The 20,053-nt window shown below is 47.6% G+C and overlaps 1 protein-coding gene across 1 annotated transcript in view; it reads right to left on the bottom strand.

Moving 5' to 3' along the window:
* POGZ (pogo transposable element derived with ZNF domain) overlaps positions 1-19,847 on the bottom strand; it is a 25,184-nt gene extending 5,337 nt beyond the window's left edge. Inside the window, 15 exon segments of the mRNA XM_048288962.1 lie at positions 749-771; positions 773-890; positions 4,641-4,813; positions 5,446-5,580; positions 6,219-6,365; positions 8,090-8,190; positions 8,465-8,619; positions 9,042-9,352; positions 10,160-10,269; positions 10,754-10,963; positions 11,791-11,970; positions 12,596-12,704; positions 13,129-13,304; positions 14,587-15,004; positions 17,458-19,847. Coding sequence (XP_048144919.1) covers positions 749-771; positions 773-890; positions 4,641-4,813; positions 5,446-5,580; positions 6,219-6,365; positions 8,090-8,190; positions 8,465-8,619; positions 9,042-9,352; positions 10,160-10,269; positions 10,754-10,963; positions 11,791-11,970; positions 12,596-12,704; positions 13,129-13,304; positions 14,587-14,710 — 2,072 coding nt within the window. The 5' untranslated portion in view covers positions 14,711-15,004; positions 17,458-19,847.
* Between the last annotated feature and the right edge of the window lie 206 nt (positions 19,848-20,053).

Below are 20,053 nucleotides of genomic sequence, written 5' to 3'. Positions count from 1 at the left end.
CCCAGAACTGAGGGATTTCCCCCATTTTCCCCCCCAGAACCGCAGGATTTCCCCCAGAACCCGCGGGATTTTCCCCAGAACCGCGGGGATTTCCCCTATTTCCCCCAGAACCGCGGGATTTTCCCCGTTTCCCCAGAACTGAGGGATTTCCCCCATTTTCCCCCCCAGAACCGCAGGATTTCCCCCAGACCGCAGGATTTTCCCCATTTCCCCCAGAACTGCGGGATTTCCCCCCACAACCGCAGGATTTTCCCCATTTCCCCCAGAACTGCGGGATTTCCCCCAGAACCGCGGGATTTCCCCCATTTCCCCCAGAAACCGCGGGATTTTCCCCGTTTCCCCAGAACTGAGGGATTTCCCCCACAACCGCAGGATTTCCCCCATTTTCCCCCCCAGAACCGCAGGATTTCCCCCCAGAACCGCAGGATTTTCCCATTTCCCCCAGAACCGCGGGATTTCTCCCCAGAACCGCAGGATTTTCCCCATTTCCCCCAGAACGTGGGATTCCCCCCACAACCGCAGGATTTTCCCCATTTCCCCCAGAACTGCGGGATTTCCCCCATTTCCCCCAGAACCGCAGGATTCCCCCCACAACCGCAGGATTTTCCCCATTTCCCCCAGAACCGCGGGATTTTCCCCCAGAACCGCGGGATTTCCCCCCCACAACCGCAGGATCTTCCCCATTTCCCCCAGAACCGCGGGATTTCTCCCCAGAACCGCAGGATTCCCCCCAGCCCCTTTCCCGTACTTGATCATGTGGTTGGCGTAGGCGGCGGGAGCAGCAGGTGCTGTAGCGGCACAGCGAGCAGTGCACGTACGTCGGGAAGTGGTTGGGGAAGTCGGGGATCTCGAAGCTGCACTCCAGGCACGTCTGGCGGCCCAGGGCGCTGCTGCGGGAAAGCGGGAAAAGGCTGGAAACCCGGCAGCGGGAACGGGAAAAGGCTGGAACCCGGCAGCGGGAAAAGCTGGAACCCAGCAGCGGGAGTGGGGGAACCCGGCAGCGGGATCGGGAGTGGGAGCGGGAATGGGATCGGGAGTGGGATCGGGAGCGGGATCGGGAGTGGGGAGCGGGATCGGGAGCGGGATCGGGAACGGGACCGGGAGCGGGATCGGGAGCGGGACCGGGAGCGGGAGCGGGAATCAGGAGCGGGGAGCGGGATCAGGAGTGGGATTGGGAGCGGGAATGGGATCGGGAGCAGGAACAGGATCGGGAGCAGGATCAGGAGCGGGAACGGATCAGGAGTGGGATCGGGAGCGGGAATGGGATTGGGAGTGGGATCGGGAACAGGATTGGGAGCGGGATTGGGATCGGGAGCGGGAACAGGAGGCAGGAACAGGAGCGGGATCGGGAGCGGGATCGGGAGTGGGATCGGGAGTGGGATCGGGAACGGGATCGGGAATGGGATCGGGGAGCGGGATCGGGGAGTGGGGGATCGGAAGCGGGATCGGGAGCGGGACCGGGAGCGGGATCAGGAGCGGGAGCGGGATCAGGAGTGGGATTGGGAGCGGGAATGGGATCGGGAGCAGGAACAGGATCGGGAGCAGGATCAGGAGCGGGAACGGATCAGGAGTGGGATCGGGAGCGGGAATGGGATTGGGAGTGGGATCGGGAACAGGATTGGGAGCGGGATTGGGATCGGGAATGGGATCGGGATCAGGAGCGGGAGCGGGATCGGGAACGGATCGGGAGTGGGATCGGGAGCGGGAATGGGATTGGGAGTGGGATCGGGAACAGGATTGGGAGCGGGATTGGGAACAGGATTGGGAGCGGGATTGGGATCGGGAGCGGGACCGGGATCGGGATTGGGACCGGGAGCGGGAATGGGATCAGGAGCGGGAGCGGGATCGGGAGCGGGATCAGGAGTGGGATTGGGAGCGGGAATGGGATCGGGAGCAGGAACAGGATCGGGAGCAGGATCAGGAGCGGGAACGGATCAGGAGTGGGATCGGGAGCGGGAATGGGATTGGGAGTGGGATCGGGAACAGGATTGGGAGCGGGATTGGGAACAGGATTGGGAGCGGGATTGGGATCGGGATTGGGATCGGGAGCAGGAACAGGAGCGGGATCGGGAGTGGGATCGGGAGTGGGAATGGGAGTGGGAACAGGATTGGGAGCGGGATTGGGATCGGGATTGGGATCGGGAGCGGGAACAGGAGCAGGAACAGGAGCGGGATCGGGAGTGGGATCGGGAGTGGGATCGGGAGTGGGAATGGGAGTGGGAACAGGATTGGGAGCGGGATGGGGATCGGGAATGGGATCGGGAGCGGGAACAGGAGCGGGAACAGGAGCAGGAACAGGAGCGGGATCGGGAGCGGGATCGGGAGTGGGATCGGGAGCGGGGCGGCTCCCACGCACCAGGGGGGGCTGGGAGGGGTGACAGGGGCGGGACTGGGAGCGGGAGGACTGGGGACGGCGTTTCTGCTGTCCCCACAAAGGAGTCACTACCACTGTTATCAGTACCATTATTATCACTATTACCGCTGTTATTAGTACCATTATTATCACTATTACCACTGTTACTAGTACCATTATTATCATTATTACTACTGTTATTAGTACTATCATTGTTATTATTATTATTATTTTGTTATTATCACTATTATTATTATATTATTATCATTATTACTATTAATATTATTCTATTATTATTACTATTATTATCATTATTATTATTACTATTACCCTCATTACCATCTTTATCATTACCATTAAATATATCATCGTTGTGAGCTTATATGTTATTATATATAATATAATTAATATGTCATTATTATCCTATGAATTTTAAATCATGTATTACTAATAATTAATTATTAACTATTAGTAATAATTAATTAGTAATTATTAGAATAATTAATTATTAATAATTAAGTATTAATAATTAATTATTAATAACTAACTATTCTAATAATTAATAATTAATAATTAAGTATTATAATTAATTATTAATAATTAAGTATTACTTATTAGTAATAATTAATTATTAACAATAATTAATAATTAATAATTAATAATTAATAATTAGTTTCTTGGTAATTATTAATATTACCAAGAAATTAATAATACGATGGTAATGAGTTAATAACGAATTAATACTACGAATAACGAATTAATAACATGAAGAGATTAACAGCATTAATGATATCAATAGTATCAATAAGATTGATAATGGTTGTAATAGTAATAAATTGGTAATACAGGAACCACAGAAATAATACTAATATTAATAATTTTGAGAATGGCAATAATAGTAATAATAGCAATAATAAAAACATAATAATATTAATAATGATAATAAAAACAAATTACTAACTTATTATTGAATTATTAATACTGTGAATAAACTAATAATAAATTAATAACAAATTAATACCGTTAATAATTGATGCCATTAATATTAAGAGTATTAATCGTGTTAATAATATAAATAATATTAATAAGATTGATAACAGTAGTAGTAGCAATAATAATAATAAAGTAGTAATGTAGCAATAATAGTATTAATACTAATATGAAAAATGTTGATAATAATAGTGATGCTAAGAGTAATAATATTATGAACAAGAATTTTTAAAAATAATAAAAATAATAACATTTTTAAAAAATAATAATATTACCACAAAAGAGGGATTTTTTTACAAGGATAAGGAATGCCCTTGGAATTGTTGTAATAATATTAATAAATACTGAATATGATGATCATAATAATTAATAATAATTAAGAATAGTACAAAAGAGGGACTTTTTTCAAGGATCTGGAATGCCTTTGGAATTATAATAATATAGGAAATAATGGAAATAATGACAATAATTGATAATAACAATAATAATAATAATAATAATAATAATAATAATAATTATAATAGTAACTATAGGGATTTTTCCAAGGATCTGGAATGCTCTTGGAATTCTAATAATATAGTAAATAATGGAAATAATGACAATAATTGATAATAATAGATAATAATAGATAATAATAATAATAATAATAATTACAGGGATTTTTCCAAGGATCTGGAATGCCCTTGGAATTCTAATAATATAGGAAATAACAATAATAATAATAATAATAATAATAATAATAATAGTAACTATAGGGATTTTTCCAAGGATCTGGAATGCCCTTGGAATTCTAATAATATAAGAAATAACAATAATAATAATAATAATAATAATAATAATAATAGTAACTATAAGGATTTTTCCAAGGATCTGGAATGCCCTTGGAATTCTAATAATATAGGAAATAATAATAATAATAATAATAATAGTAACTATAAGGATTTTCCCAAGGATCTGGAATGCTCTTGGAATTATAATAATATAGGAAATAACAATAATAATAATAATAATAATAATAATAGTAACTATAGGGATTTTTCCAAGGATCTGGAGTGCCCCTGGAAGCGGCTTCCACAGGGCCATCCCAAACCATCCCAGAATCCTCAATTTTGGGCCCCAAATCCCACAAACCGACGGAATGCCACCCTTAATTCCCCGTTTCCCAGCCCAATCCCAGTTCTGGAGGATCCCAAACCCTCCCGGCCCCGGCCCCTCCAGGCGTTTTCATTCCCCGCCCAGCCCCGCGGTTCCCGGTTTCTGCCCAGAATTCCCGGACTTCTCCCGGAAAAGCGCTGACGTTTTCTTGCCGGCTCTCCTGGGGGCGCCGCGGTGGCCGGGGGGGTACAGGAACAGGGGCTGGGGGTCCGAGGAGGAGCCCAGGGGCGCCGGCTCCGGGCACATCCCGTGGCACATCTCGGCGGAGGAGAGCGGCAGCGAGCGCGGCTGGCCCCGGGACGCCCTGATTGTCACCTGCGGGGAGCACAGAGACAGCGGCGCTCGGCTTCTCCGCGCGGATCCGCGGGCCCGTGGAATTCCCCACGGATTCCGTGAAATTCCCAATGGATTCCACGAAATTCCCCACGGATTCCACGAAATTCCCAATGGATTCCGTGAAATTCCCCACGGATTCCATAAATTCCATACAATCCATGAAATACTCGATTTATTCCATGAAATATCCACTTAATTCCATGAAATATCCTCTTAATCCCATTAAATAACCCATGAATTCCATGAAATATCCAGGTAATTCCATGAAATATCCAGTTAATTCCATGAAATACCCCATGAATCCCACGAAACACCCAATGAATCCCATAAAATACCCCATGAATCCCATGAAACACCCAATGAATCCCACGAAACACCCAATGAATCCCATAAAATACCCCAATGAATCCCATAAAATACCCCAATGAATCCCATAAAACACCCAACGAATCCCATGAAACATCCAACGAATCCCATAAATTATCCTCTTAATCTCATTAAACCCCCACTAAATGCCCCCAAACCAACCCAAACGAACCCGTAACTTCCCCCTCCACCCCTCCACCGCCATTCCAAGGCAGGAGAGCCCCGAATTCCCGGGAATTGCGCACCTTGGTGCCGGGTTTGAGCCCCTCGAGCTGCTTGGGCTTGCGGAAGGTTTTGTGGTGCTGCAGTTTGTGCTCGATCTTGTCCTTGGCAAACAGGAACTGCAGCCTGCACTTGTTGCAGTGATAAACACTCTTCTTCTGGAGAAAATTGCTCGTTATTACTTAATTATTATTAATAATAATAATGATTTTTAAATTATTATTATTGTGTACTGATTATTAATTAATTATTAAGTAAGGTATCCTTAAAGATCCAAAGGCGGGGACACCTTCCACTATTCCAGGTGGATCCAAACTGGAACGGGACACTCCCAGGGATGGGGAATCCATGGAATAACCTGGGCCAGGGAAGGATTTATCCCTAAAATCCAACCTAACGCAGCCCAGGGAAGCCTGGAATGGTTTGGGGTGGGAATTCCATCCAATTCCAAGAGCAGGGACAGCTCCCACCATCCCAGGTTGCTCCAGGGATGGGGAATCCATGGAATAACCTGGGCCAGGATCCAGAATTTATCCCAGATATCCCACACAAGGAACTCCTGGAATGATTTGGGCTGGGAAAGGTCTTTAAAGGATCCACATTCCCACTACCCCGGGTCACTCCAACCTCTCCTTGGTCACTCCCAGAGCTGGGAATTCCTCCCAAATCCCATTTTCCCGGCCAAACAACCCCATCCCAAACTTCCACAGCAAAAATCCCAGCGCCGGAACCCCACTCGTTCAGAACCCCCCAAATCCCGCTTTTTCCACCCGAATCCAGGGAATTCCCGGTGCACCTGGTGCCTCATGAAGTGCTGCTGGAAGGCGTTGCCGTTCTTGAAGACCTTGAGGCAGTAGGGACACAGCAGGTGCCGCGTGTCCTCGTGGGTCAGCCGGAAGTGGCTGTCCACCTCCGAGTACAGCGAGGAGCGGTACTGGCACACCTGGGCACACGGACAGGCCGCGGTCAACCGCGGCGTTCCAGGGAGCCGGGCGCTCCCACACGAGGATGTGGGGTGGGAACAGCAGTGGAGAAATCCCCATTAGTAGGGAAAGGATCCAGGGATTTGGGGCATTTTGATGGGATTATTGGGGTGGGAAGGGAAATGGGAAAATCCCCAGTAGTAGAGAAAAGATCCAGGGATTTGGGGCATTTTAACGGGATATTGGGGTGGGAAGGGAAATGGGAAAATCCCCATTAGTAGAGAAAAGATCCAGGGATTTGGGGAATTTTAACGGGATATTGGGGTGGGAAGGGAAATGAGAAAATCCCAATTAACAGGGGAAAAAATCCAAGGATTTGGGGTATTTCACTATCAGGATGTGGGAGTGGGAACAGCAGTGGAGAAATCCCCATTAGTAGGGAAAAGATCCAGGGATTTGGGGAATTTTAATGGGATATTGGGGTGGGAAGGGAAATGGGAAAATCCCAAAAAATAGGGAAAGGATCCAGGGATTTGGGGAATTTTAATGGGATTATTGGGGTGGGAAGGGAAATGGGAAAATCCCCATTAGTAGGGAAAAGATCCAGGGATTTGGGGCATTTCACTATCAGGATGTGGGAGTGGGAACAGCAATGGAAAAATCCCCATTAGTAGGGAAAAGATCCAGGGATTTGGGGAATTTTAATGGGATATTGGGGTGGGAAGGGAAATGGGAAAACCCCAAAAAACAGGGAAAGGATCCAGGGATTTGGGGCATTTTAACGGGATATTGGGGTGGGAAGGGAAATGGGAAAATCCCAAAAAATAGGGAAAGGATCCAGGGATTTGGGGAATTTTAATGGGATTATTGGGGTGGGAAGGGAAATGGGAAAATCCCCATTAGTAGGGAAAAGATCCAGGGATTTGGGGCATTTTAACGGGATATTGGGGTGGGAAGGGAAATGGGAAAATCCCCATTAGTAGGGAAAAGATCCAGGGATTTGGGGCATTTCACTATCAGGATGTGGGAGTGGGAACAGCAATGGAAAAATCCCCATTAGTAGGGAAAAGATCCAGGGATTTGGGGAATTTTAATGGGATATTGGGGTGGGAAGGGAAATGGGAAAACCCCAAAAAACAGGGAAAGGATCCAGGGATTTGGGGCATTTTAACGGGATTATTGGGGTGGGAAGGGAAATGGGAAAATCCCAAAAAATAGGGAAAGGATCCAGGGATTTGGGGAATTTTAATGGGATTATTGGGGTGGGAAGGGAAATGGGAAAATCCCCATTAGTAGGGAAAAGATCCAGGGATTTGGGGCATTTTAACGGGATATTGGGGTGGGAAGGGAAATGGGAAAATCCCAAAAAATAGGGAAAGGATCCAGGGATTTGGGGAATTTTAACGGGATATTGGGGTGGGAAGGGAAATGAGAAAATCCCAATTAATAGGGAAAAAAATCCAGGGATTTGGGGCATTTCACTATCAGGATGTGGGAGTGGGAACAGCAATGGAAAAATCCCCATTAGTAGGGAAAAGATCCAGGGATTTGGGGAATTTTAACGGGATTATTGGGGTGGGAAGGGAAATGGAAAGATTCCCAATTAACGGGGAAAAAACCCCAGGGATTTGGGTCATTTCACTATCAGGATGCGGGGGTGGGAAGGGCATCTTACGGAATTACTCTGGAATTTTTGGGGGCAGAATTGGGAATTGCAGGTGGGTATTGCCAGGAATTCCGGTACCTGGCACACGTAGGGCATCTCCCCGGGCTTGTGGGTGTCCTTCATGTGCTGCAGGAAGAGCGGCTCGCTCTCGAACGCCCACTCGCAGATCTTGCACTTGGCTGCCCCAAAAAACATGGAAAAACCATCAGGATTTGGGAAAAAATGTGGAAATTTGAGGGGTGAGTGGGGTTGGGGGGAACAGAAGGGGAATAGGGGAAATAAAAGGGGGGGGAAAGGGGGGAAAAGGGAGAAAAAAGGGGGAAGAGGAGAAAAGAAGTGGGAAAAGATGAGGGAAGAGGGAGAAGAGGAAAAGGGAGAAGAGGGGAAAGGAGGGGAGGGGAGGGGGAAATTATCCCAATTTAAGGATGGAAAAGTCCCTGGAAAAGCACTGACTGGTGGACTCGTAGGGGCTGTGGACGTTCTCCAGGTGGCACTGGAGCTGGAAGGGGGTGTTGAAGTGGCGGTAGCAGTGCTGGCAGATGGTGTGGACATCGACCTCGCCGTTCTGCTGGTCCAGCTCCACGTGGTGCTTCATGTGGTTCATGAACCTGCAGGGAGAGAATTCCCAAACACTCCCATTCCTCATCCCGGAAAAATGCCCTCTGCACACCACGCCCAGCTCATTCCAAGCCCCATTCCCAGGTTATTCCTCACGGGATGCTGTTCTTGAGGCGCTCGGTGCAGTGGGGGGCGGCGGTGCCCCCGTCCTGCTGAGCCTCATTCCCACACTCCCAGATCATTCCCAGATCATTCCCAGATCATTCCCAGCCCATGTCTGGATTATCCCTGGATTATTCCCACCCCATTCCTCACCCGGTGTGGTTCTTGAGGCGCTCGGTGCAGTGCGGGCAGCGGAAGGACGTGGGCACCCTGGGGCAGGGGGGCAGCGGTGCCCCCATTAACCCCCCATCCCCCACCCCCCTATTCCTGCCCCATTCCCAGCCCGGATTCTCCCGGGATTCTCCCTCACCGGATGTTGTTCTTGAGGCGCTTGGTGCAGTGCGGGCAGCGGAAGGACGTGGGCACCCTGGGGCAGGGCGGCAGCGCGGCGCCCTTGCCGCCGTCCCTGCCGTAGTAGAACTCATCCACCAGCATGATCAGCTTGGCCTGCGCGGGGTCGGCCCCGGCCTCGCCGGGCTCGGGCGCGGCCTTGGGCGGGGTCGGGGGCGGGGCCGGGGCCGCGCCCTGGGCCGGGGACGGGGCCTTGGCCGAGGGCGGGGCGGGCTCGGAATCCAGGGATTTGCGTTTCTTCAGGAATTCCACCAGCTCCGGGCAGCAGTACTGCGGAAAGCGGGGGGTTCAGGGGTTAAAACTGGGGCTGGGGTTAATCTCTGCACCTGAAACTGGGTCTAGGATTCATCTCTACTGGTTAAACTGGGTCTAGAGTTAATCCCCACTCATTGAACTGGGTTTGGAATTACTCCCTAAGTGTTAAACTGGGTCCGGGATTAATCCCTAAACATTGAACTGTGGCTAGAATTAAACCCTACTCGTTAAACTGGGCCTGGAATAATTAATTTAGAGACATTAAACTGAATCAGGAATTAATCCCAACTCATCAAACTGGGTCTGGAATTAATCCCCCCACACATTAAAGTGGGTCTAAAAATAATTAATCCCTACTCATTAAACTGGATCTAAATTCAATCCCTACCTGTACCTCGAAATAATTAATCCCCACACGTTAAACTGGATCTAGAATTAATTAAAACTGTGTCTAGAATTAATCCCCACACGTTAAACTGTACCTAGAATTAATTAATCCCCACACATTAAACTGGATCTAGACATAATTAATCCCTACACATTAAACTGTACCCAGAATTAATTAACCCCCACACATTAAGCTAATTATTAACACTAACAACCATTAAAACCAATCACTAATTAAGACTAAACAGTGCCGAAACAGCGAAATCCCAGAAAATTCCCGAGGAAGGAATCCCGCTCATTCCACCCCCAATTCCCTCCTTTATTTATCGCTATTTAAACCAGGAATTAAATCCACCTCCTGCTGCCCAATTCCACCAGGAATTGCCCCAGAAAAGCCGGGAATTTTCCCTGGCACTCTCCCCGGGAATGACTTACACACATGTGTCCCCGCAGCGCCTCGGTGACGCGGAACTGGGCGTCGCACCTGGGACAAACCTTCCGGCCTCCGTCCTGGAAGTCGAAGTTGGGAATGGGGGAGGAGCTGACTGTAGCGGGAAAAACACGGGATCAGCCACAGCACCCCCAAACCCGCCCGTCTGAACCCAAATTCTGCATATTTAACCCTGATTTAAATCAAGCTGGGGCTCCTGATGACATCAAATTTATGGGACTTAAACTATGGCTCCCGCTGATGTGGAATGTCCCTTACATTATTTAAGTTTTGCCTCCCAATGCCATGAAATTTAAGGGATTTACCCCAAATTTTTTCTCCAAATGCCACGAAATTTAAGGGATGTACCCCAAATTTTTTCTCCAAATGCCATGAAATTTAAGGGATTTAAATCACCTTTTGGACCCCGACGATACGGAATTTCAGGGACTTCCATAAAATTATGGCTCCTGATGACGTGGAATGTCCCTTAAACCAAGCTCTGACTCCCAATCCCATGAAATTTAACAGATTTACCCCAAATTTTCCCTCCCAACCGCCCCTTACCCCAGCCTTTGGGGTTTTCGGGCCCCCCTGACCTTTGAGGGAGGCGGAGGAGGCCGAGGCCTCGGCGGCCGTGCCGCGCTGGGCGCCGGGGCTGCTGTTGGGCACGGCGAGGGGCGCGGGGCTGTGGCCCAGCGAGGGCACCGTGCCCAGGGTGTTCACCATCTTGGCCACCTCGGTGCCGCCGCCGCCGTCGCTGCCGGGCACCCCCGGCCGCTTCACCGTCACGAAGCTGGCGATGCTCACTGCAGGGGGAGAGGGTTCCCATGGAATTCCCGACGGGAACCGGGCTGGGAATGCACCCACCCCGTCCGCTCGGTCGCTGGGGCTTCATCAAGGGTGGTCTGGACAGAATTCCCATTAAATTCCAGCCAGGAATTCCCCTGGGTGAATCCCATCCCCCCTCCACTTGTCCTGGCTCTCCTCCCTTGAGTCTCCAGGAGAGGTGGTTTTGACCAAACTCCAATGGAATTCCAGCCAGGAATTCCCAAATTTAACCAGTTCTCAAACCAACAAGTGATGATGAAATAGCCTAAAAAATTCCTACTTTAGGGATTTCTACAGCCCCAAACTTAACCAGTTCTCAACCCAAGAAGCGATGATGGAATAAGACTAAAAAAGTCCCACTTTTGGAACCCCACGTTGAACCAGTTCTCAACCCAAGGATTGATGATGAAACATTCCAAAAAATCCCATTTTTGGTACTCCCACAAGCCCAAACATAACCAGTTCTTAAAGCAAGAACTGATGGTGAAACATTCCTGAAAAATAATTTCTTGGGGACTTCTACACCCCAAATTTAACTGGTTCTCAAACCAAGACCTGATTATGGAATATCCTAAAAAATTCCTATTTTTGGGACTCCTACAGCCCCAAACTTAACCAGTTCTCCACCCAACCTGACCCTGCTGTATAGGGATAATTGGAATCATCCCTATTTTCCAGGCTGGGAAGAGACTCTCAGCAAAAAGCGAACTCGGGACCAAACCCCAAAGCCCATCCCTGGATGCCGTGGGTTTCCCAGGATAAATCCCCCTGGAACTGGGGCCGGCAGCGGGACGTGGTCACTCACTCTGCTGGGGTGCCTGGGCCTGGGGCACGGTGCTGCGCAGGGTCAGCGTGGCCGGGATGACCGTGGCGAAGGCGTTGGCGCCCGGCCGGCCGGGGCCGGCGCTGCCCGGCCGCACCTGGGCCACCGGCGAGAACACCTGGGGAACGCCAACTGCTGGTTTAACAAACTGGGTACCTGGGGCTTCAAACACAAAGGGAGAGCCGTGATCCGACCCCGTTCCACACAACACCTGGGAAAAGTTCGGGATCGACGCCTTTGCTCGGGATTTACAGCTCATTTCCAGGGGGGGTTAATCCCGAGATATGAAACTGGACCCAGAATTAACCAATCCCCACCCACTGGGTACCGGGGGCTTCAAACACAAAGGCAGAGCCGTGATCCGACCCCGTTCCTGTCACCTCCCAGACACCAAAATCCAGGGAAACTCGGGATTTACAGCTTTTTCACAGCCCGAAATCCGGGGAAATTCAAGATTTACAGCTTTTATCCAAGCGGGATTAATACCTAGATATTAAACTGTACCTAGAATTAATTCAAACTGCATCTAGAATTAATCCCTACACACAAAACTGGGCCTGGAATTAATTAATCCCTACCCATTAAGCTGGGTCTAGACCTAATCCCTACACAAGTATTATTGTGGGGCTGTCCCAGGCGTTACCTGGCACGAGGGGGATGGGCCTCACCTGGCTCATGGGGCTCTGCACTGGCCACTCATCACCACCACCATCATCATCATCACTATTAGCATTAATAATCATTATGAGTGATTATTAATGGTTTTGATTAACGATGATTGAATTACCTGGCACGAGGGTGATGGGCCGGACGGTCTGGCCCTGCTGGACGTTGAGCACGATGCCCACCTGGTTCATGGGGCTCTGCACGGGCCGGACGTTCCGCACGGGGAATCCCTGGAATTGCACGGATCCCTCAGGAAAAAATACCCCAAATCAACCCAAAACATCACCTGAGATCGGGGTGGGGGCTGGGATTTAGGATTGGGGTTGGGATTGGGGTCAGGATTGGGATGGGAAAAACAATATCCCGCAGCCAGACTCCAGTCCCCTCTGCTTCCCTTAACACCCGAAAATCTTCTCCCAGGGATTAAAATATTTGGGAAGAGCTCAAAATCCACCTGGGATTTCCTGGAGCTTCCCAGGAAAATCGAACCAAGCAGGAAAACCCTCAGAGACACCAAAGTCCCATTCCCACAGCCCTGGGAAACCTTCAGCGCAACGGAAGAACAGCATTAAAAAACCACAGGAAAAGGGGATTTTTTCCCGGGAAAGCAGGTTTTCCATGGCTTTTCCATGGATTTTGGGGTGGGGAACTCACCTGGGTGGTGATGAAGATGGGCTGGGTGCCCGCGGGGGGGTTGGTGCCGTGGTTGGCGTTCTGCATCAGCTGCACCGGCCGCAGCAGAGGCTGAGTGACCACTGCCCCCAGGCCGGCCGGGGCGCTCTGCGCCAGCAGCAGCGACTGCCCGCCCGGCTGGACAACGGCGTTCCCGCCTGGAAAACACCCGGAAAAATCCCTGGGAATACGGGAAACATCGGCGGGGAAAGGGGGGAAATTGCTCTGCTCACCCGTGTCCCACCGAGGGTTTTACCCCGGGGAATTTGGGGGAGTTTTGAAGGAATTGGGGAAAATACGAGGAGAACACGGGGATCCTGAATTCCTAAAAAAGCTAAATTCCCAAATCAGCTAAATTCCCACCTGGAAAACATCAGGAATGTGGGAGAAAAATCAGTGGGGAAAGGGGGAAATTTGTTCTTCTCACCCGTGTCTCGCTGAGGATTTTAGCCCAGGGAATTTGGGGGAGTTTTGAAGGAATTGGGGAAAATACGAGGAATGCTGAATTCCTAAATAAGCGAAATTCCCGCCTGGAAAAAGCAGGGAAGCAACAAAGCTGAAAAAGCTCAAAAACCCCAAATTAAAGAAAAATAACCCAAAATAAAAATTAAAATAAAAAATAAACTAAAAAGGTGCCAGAGCAGCAAAAGTCATCCCAAAAAAGTCCCACACAATTAAAAATTACTCAAAGAAAGAAACTTACAAAGAAAAAAACCACCTTGGAATAAAAACCCAGGAAAACTAAAAAAAAACAACCCCAAAATTTAAAAATTACCAAAGCAACAAAAACCCAAATTAAAAAACCACCAAGACATAAAAAATCCCCAAACCCACCCAAAAAACCACCCTGTAAATAAAAACCCAAAAGGGGCAAAAAAATCCCAGGAAAACAAAAAACAAAATCCCCCAAAAAATCAAATCCCAAAAAGTCAGAGCAAAAAATCCCCACCCAAAGGGAAGAACCAAGAATTTAATTCTTATTGAACCCCTAATTTGGTTGAATAAATTAATTTATTGCCACTGGTTTGATTAATTCATGAGCAGGAATTCCAGCGAAATCCCTGATTTCCCCACTCATCCCAAACTCCCAGGAGGAGCAAAATCCGGGAGAAGTGCTGAGAGATGTTTCTAAAATAAAAATTCCATTTTACACAGAAATCCTTTGTTTTTTCCTTCACACCCCAACTCCTTTGGGAATCATTTGTGTTTTCCTTTTTCTCTTTCCAACAGCTGGAAAAATCTCATTTCTCTTGGAAAAAACGGGAAAAAGCCATTTCCTGCTTCCCAAATAATTATTCCCAGCTCTGTTCCCTGCCAGGAATGGGTTAAATTCCCCCAAAATTGGGATTTTCAACAACAAAACGGGAATATTTCGAGGAAGGGATGGATCCAAAGCCTGGAATTTTGCCCTGAAAGCCCTGGAATTCCAGGGGATTTTACCGGTGGGATTTTTCTCCATGGAATTGTAATCCTCCACCACGGAGTCCTCGATGACGTCGCTGATCTTCTGCCATGGCTCCAGCTCCTCCTCCTCGCACTCCATGAAAAGATCCGTGTCTGCCATGCTGCAGGAAGGGGGAAAGCGGGAACCGTCGGCGGGAAACTCGCAGGGATGCCTTTCCCAAGGGCAGGAAGAGGACCAGGGCTTTTGGGTTGGTTTTAGTTCCCAAAACTCCAAGGAAAAAACCAATTAAGGTTTAAAATCCCTGTTTCTTCCCAAGGAAATCCACGGAATTTGGGAGGAAAGTTCCTGGGAGTGACTCAAAATCGGGGTATTTCGCCTCTCCCACCGAGGAATTCCAGGGTATTTCTTCGGTTTATCATCCCTGGTTTTTTCCAGGGAAATCTCTGGAATGGTCTTAAATACCAAAAAAATAATAAATAATAATTGATAAAATTAATAAATAAATATAAATGATCACAACTTAATAACCCCAAATCCCTGCTCATCAATCAATCAATCAATCTATAGACAGAATAATCAGGGGTTTAAATGTGGCCATGGAACAGAAAGAGGCCTAAAATTCACCTTAAATAATTGAAAATTTAAAATTAATAAATAAAAATGAATTCTTCAAATTTAACACTTCACTGCCAATAAATATAATAATTAATATATTTATCTATGAATAAAGCAGGGGTTTAAATGTGGCCACTGAAGAGGAAGAGGCCCCAAAATTAGTCTTAAAATGCTTTAAGTAAGAAAATATTAATAAATAATAAATAAACTCTTTAACAGCTCAATGCCTGCTAATAAATTAATTAATTTATTTATACATAGATAAAGCACGGGTTTAAATGTGGCCACTGAACAGAAAGCCCGGCCTAAAACTGGCCTTAAATTAGAAAATATTAATAAATAATAACTAATAAATTATTTAAATGTAATATTTAAATCCTGCTACTAAATTAATTAATTAATATATTTATACATAGATAAACCAGGTGCTCAAATGCGAAACAGAAAGAGGCCTAAAATTAATCTTAAATTGTCTTAAAAGAGGGAAAATGATAAATAAATACGAAAGAAGAATGAATATTAATATTAAATAATCAATATTATTAATAAGGAATAATAATTAATAAACCCCATTTCCTACTCCTCCAGTAAATCCCCATTATGTCATTAACACAAAATAAATCAAGCAAAAAAATCCGCTTTATCTCGGATACAAGCACCCCAGAATTCCAGGGCTTTTCCCCAAAATCCACTTTATCCCGGATATAATCCCGGTGTTTCCCCAGGAGGAAAATCACGGAGCTGGAAAAACGGGACCAGAACTTAAAAACTCCAGGAAATCACTGGGAAAATCCCGCCATAAATGAAATATTCCCGAGGTTTTTCCACCTGAACAAAAGGGTTTGGATGCCTCCATAAATGAAAGATTCCCGAGGTTTTTCCACCTAAGAAGGGCTCCCGGATCGCGGGTTTTACACCGGCAATTGCCCTGGTTTTGTGATGCAAACGCATCCCAAGCGTTTCCCATTGTCCCGAATGTTTCCCATTAGCCCAAGCACCTGTGGGAAGCCGGGCACGGGTTTCGGGTTTCATTCCCGCCTGGATGTTCCCTGGATTCACCCTGGGAAAGGCACTTTTCCAAGGATTTTTAAAAATTTAAAATCCAAAAAAAATTTAAGATTTAAAAAAAATCCCCAAATATTTTTTGTCATCATCCCAAAATTCCCAGTTTGGAATCCGCGGCGGGAGCTTCGTTTTGAGGCTTTTAATTAAAAGTAGAATCAAATAAAATTTAAAATAAAATAAATACAAAAATAAAAGTACTGATAAAATTAAATTAAAATTAAATTACATTACAATTTAAAATAAAATTAAAATTTAAAATAAAATTAAAATTTAATTTAAAATAAAGGTAAAACGAAAATTAAAACTAAAAATTAAAATTGAAATATAAATGAAGTTATAAATTAAAATATAAATAGAAAAATTTGAAATAAATAGAAATAAAGATAAAAATAGAAATACAACCAGAAATAAAATAAAAATAGAAAGAAAAATTAAAATTAAAATATAAATTAAAATAAAAATTAAAGGGGACTTTTCCTGCTGGAAGTTCCTGGGAATTCCAGGGCAGGAATAAAGAGAAATTCCCAGCTCCAGGTGAGCTGGAAAAGCAAAGAGATGAATTTTGGATAAAGATGGAGCGAAGAGAATTACAGAATATTATCCCCGAGGGATGGAGAATATTCCCGCTGTGCCCAGGATTCCACATCCTCACTCTCCCCATGGGAAAACCCAGGGAAACCCCCCTGCTCTGCTCAGATCCAGGTGGGAAAATTCCGGGATTTGGGATGTCCATTCCCACCCTCCTTCCCCAGCTGGATTCCAGCTGTTTTGTTCCCTCCCTCTGGCTGGGAAAGAATTCCAGGGGTAATTCCAGCTGCAATTCCATTTATCCTCCCACCAGGACAAGTTAAATCATTTTAAATGACATTTCCTAACCCCAAAACCAATCCCGAGCCCTACTTTTAAAGCTTTATTCCCATTTTCCAAGGGAAAAATGCAATTCCCGGTGAATTTACAACTCAAAATCCAAGGAATCCGAGGTGGGAATTCATCCACGGATTGGAATTATAAAATATTCGTAGTTTTCTTTTGAAATGAAATTCCCAACCGGATTCCCAGCAGGAATCCACAGCCACAGGTGACTTTTTTTCCAAGGAATTTTCCTCTTCCCTGTTCTTTGCTGGGTTGTACCCCAGGATTTGATGGAATTCCGATGCATTTATGGTGTTCCCAACACCCAAAACCTTCCCCAAAAATGCATTTTAAGATCCTGGAATCTTCCTCACCTCCTGAGAATCCAGGAAAAATCCTAAAATTAGGACTGCAGATCCAAAATTGGGATTTAAGATCCAAAACTGGGATTTAAGATCCTACAGAGAAGTTCCAGGGAATGTTTTAGGAGAGAAATTAAGGCAAAAATCAACTTTTATGTCCAAGTTTCCCTCCTGAGCAGCCACTTTTCTCCATGATTTTCCCAAATTCCACGTTTTCCTCAAGAATTCCCTTTTTCCCCACTGATTTTCTCCCTGATTTTTGATAATCTGCCTTCAACAAGGAAAAATAATTTCATTTCCAAGACCCCATGAGGGTCAAATCCAAACAATTCCCACCAGAAAAATTCCCAAAGGTGCTGGAAATAACCAAAATAAAGCACTTTAATGGCTTTTCATGATTAATTAACACAAATTAAATCTGATTAATTAATGAAAATCCACTTTGGATGAGGTTTTCCTGATTTTTCTATATGGATAGGAAGGAGAAGGGTGAAATCCCAACCTCCAGGCCAAGGGAGATTTGCTTTCTGCTTCCCAAACTGACCTCACACTTCCCAGGATTTTCCCAATTCCTGGATGTTTGAGGGAAGGCCACGCTGGCTGTTAATTAAATGTAATTATTAATTATTATTAACCTTTAATTACGGTGATTTTTATCTACCTCAGAGCCGAGGAAACCCAACCACTTCCTGATTTTTTGGGATTGTTTTCCCAGCTTCCAGAGGCTTGGAGGTGTGGATTTTTTTGGGAAGAGGCAGAACATCCCATGGTTCTGCCTGTGGGATGGGGGACACCAAAATCCCATTTTTTTCCCCCATTCTAGAGCGACTGGAAGGAAAATCTTCCACAATTCTAGACTGGAGCAACGGAGAGAATTCCCAGGGTGGGAAGCACTGGGAAGAGAATTCCAATAATTACGGGATTTAAAGAAAAATTATGCAGGGATAAAAATAAAAATTAACCAGAGGAAAAACGGAAGAGCAGGGTAGGGAATGGGAATAACTCCTGGATCCTGGGAAAAATATTTCCCGAAGGAAGCAGCAGATCCCTCCCATCCTCTGCCCCCACTGGGATCAGGTGAATCCCAATAAAATCCTATCTTTGGGAAGCAGGATCCATCCCTCTCCAGCTCCCTGGCGCATCCCAGCCAGAGAGAATTCCTGGAAAACCTCGGGATGGCATCAAACACCGGGAATTTGCAGCCTCGGGGGATGAAATTCCAAATCCTGCTGGAGGGAGGGAATTCCTGCGGTCCTGAGCAAGCCGTGGGGAGATTCCCTTCTCCCAGAGTTTTGGGATGCCGGGTTTGTCAGGATGAGGGCAGGGGAGCAAACGAGGAGAAGTTTTCTTGTCTTTTCCTGCTTGGATCCGGTTGGGATGAGGGGATGGAGCCGCTCCTGTCACCTGAGGGTGACACCGGAGGGATGGGACAGGGACAGGGCAAGGAAAGCCTGGGAAGAGGCTGAGGAAGAGGAGCAGGATGGTGATCCCAAACCCCTGAGGAGAGGGGTGGGACGGCAATCCCAGATCCCTCAGGAAAGGGTTGGGATCCCAATCCCAGACCCCTCAGGGTGGGATAGCAACCCCAGGACCCTCAGGAGGAGGCTGGGATATACCAATCCCAAATCCAGTGGGATGGGATGGCAATCCCAGGACCCAGTGGAAGAGGGTTGGGATGCCAACCCCAGGACCCTGAGGAGAGCGGTGGGATCTCAACCCCAAATCCCTGAGGAGAAGGCTGGGATCCCAATCCCCGATCCCTGAGGACTGGGATCCCAATCCCAGCACCCTCAGGAGAAGGTTGGAATACTAATCCCAGATCCCTGAGGAGAAGGTTGGGACCCGAACCCCAGGACTGCCAGGAGAGGGCTGGGATCCCAGTCCCAAATCCCTGCGGCCGAGGGGCTCCACACGCCCGTGGAGAGGGGGGACTCACTCAGCGAAGGTGAAGCACCAGCAGGCCAAGGATGATGAGGGGGGGTGGTCTCACCCTGCAAACCGCTGGCCACAGACCCCCCCCTTTTCCGTAACTTCCCCTGAAAACCGGGAAAAGGCCGTTTCTCCCGAGAACTCCGGGAAAAGCCCCCCGCCACCCCCGGCGTATTGTGGTGGCTAAGAAAGAGAGCGAAAAATAATCCCCGTGCCCAACATGGCCGCCCACCAGCGAAGCAGCGCCGCCAAAGAGAGGAGGGGGCGGCAGCACCGGGAGAAGGGAGGAAGGAGGGACGCGACCGCCCCTTCCTCACCCCGGCGGTGGCAACCGGGGGGCGACCCTGAGGGGACCCCCGGTGTGGCGGGGGCAGCGCGGAGGGAGCGGCGACGGGACCGCATCACCGCCGCCCCCCTCCCCTCAGGGCGGCCGCTTCACCGCGCCCCCCGGCCGTGAGGGCTGCGCGCGGATCACTCCGCGTCCCTCAGCGCCCGCCGGGGCCCGGCGGGAGCGGCCGCCGGAGCCGCCGCGGCTCCTCCCCGGCCCCTCCTCGGCACCCCGAGCCCTCCCTCCTCCTCCTTCTCCTTCTCCTCCTCCTCCTCCTGCTCTTCTCCTCCTCCTCCTCCCGCCACCGCTTTGTGTACGGCGCGCTCCGGCCCTGCCGCCCCCCCCCCCCCC

Source organism: Corvus hawaiiensis, chromosome 29, assembly GCF_020740725.1.
Source record: "Corvus hawaiiensis isolate bCorHaw1 chromosome 29, bCorHaw1.pri.cur, whole genome shotgun sequence".
Classification (NCBI taxonomy): Eukaryota; Metazoa; Chordata; class Aves; order Passeriformes; family Corvidae; genus Corvus; species Corvus hawaiiensis.
Note: the sequence above shows the minus strand (reverse complement) of the source record. Positions and strands in the feature narration are given on the sequence as shown.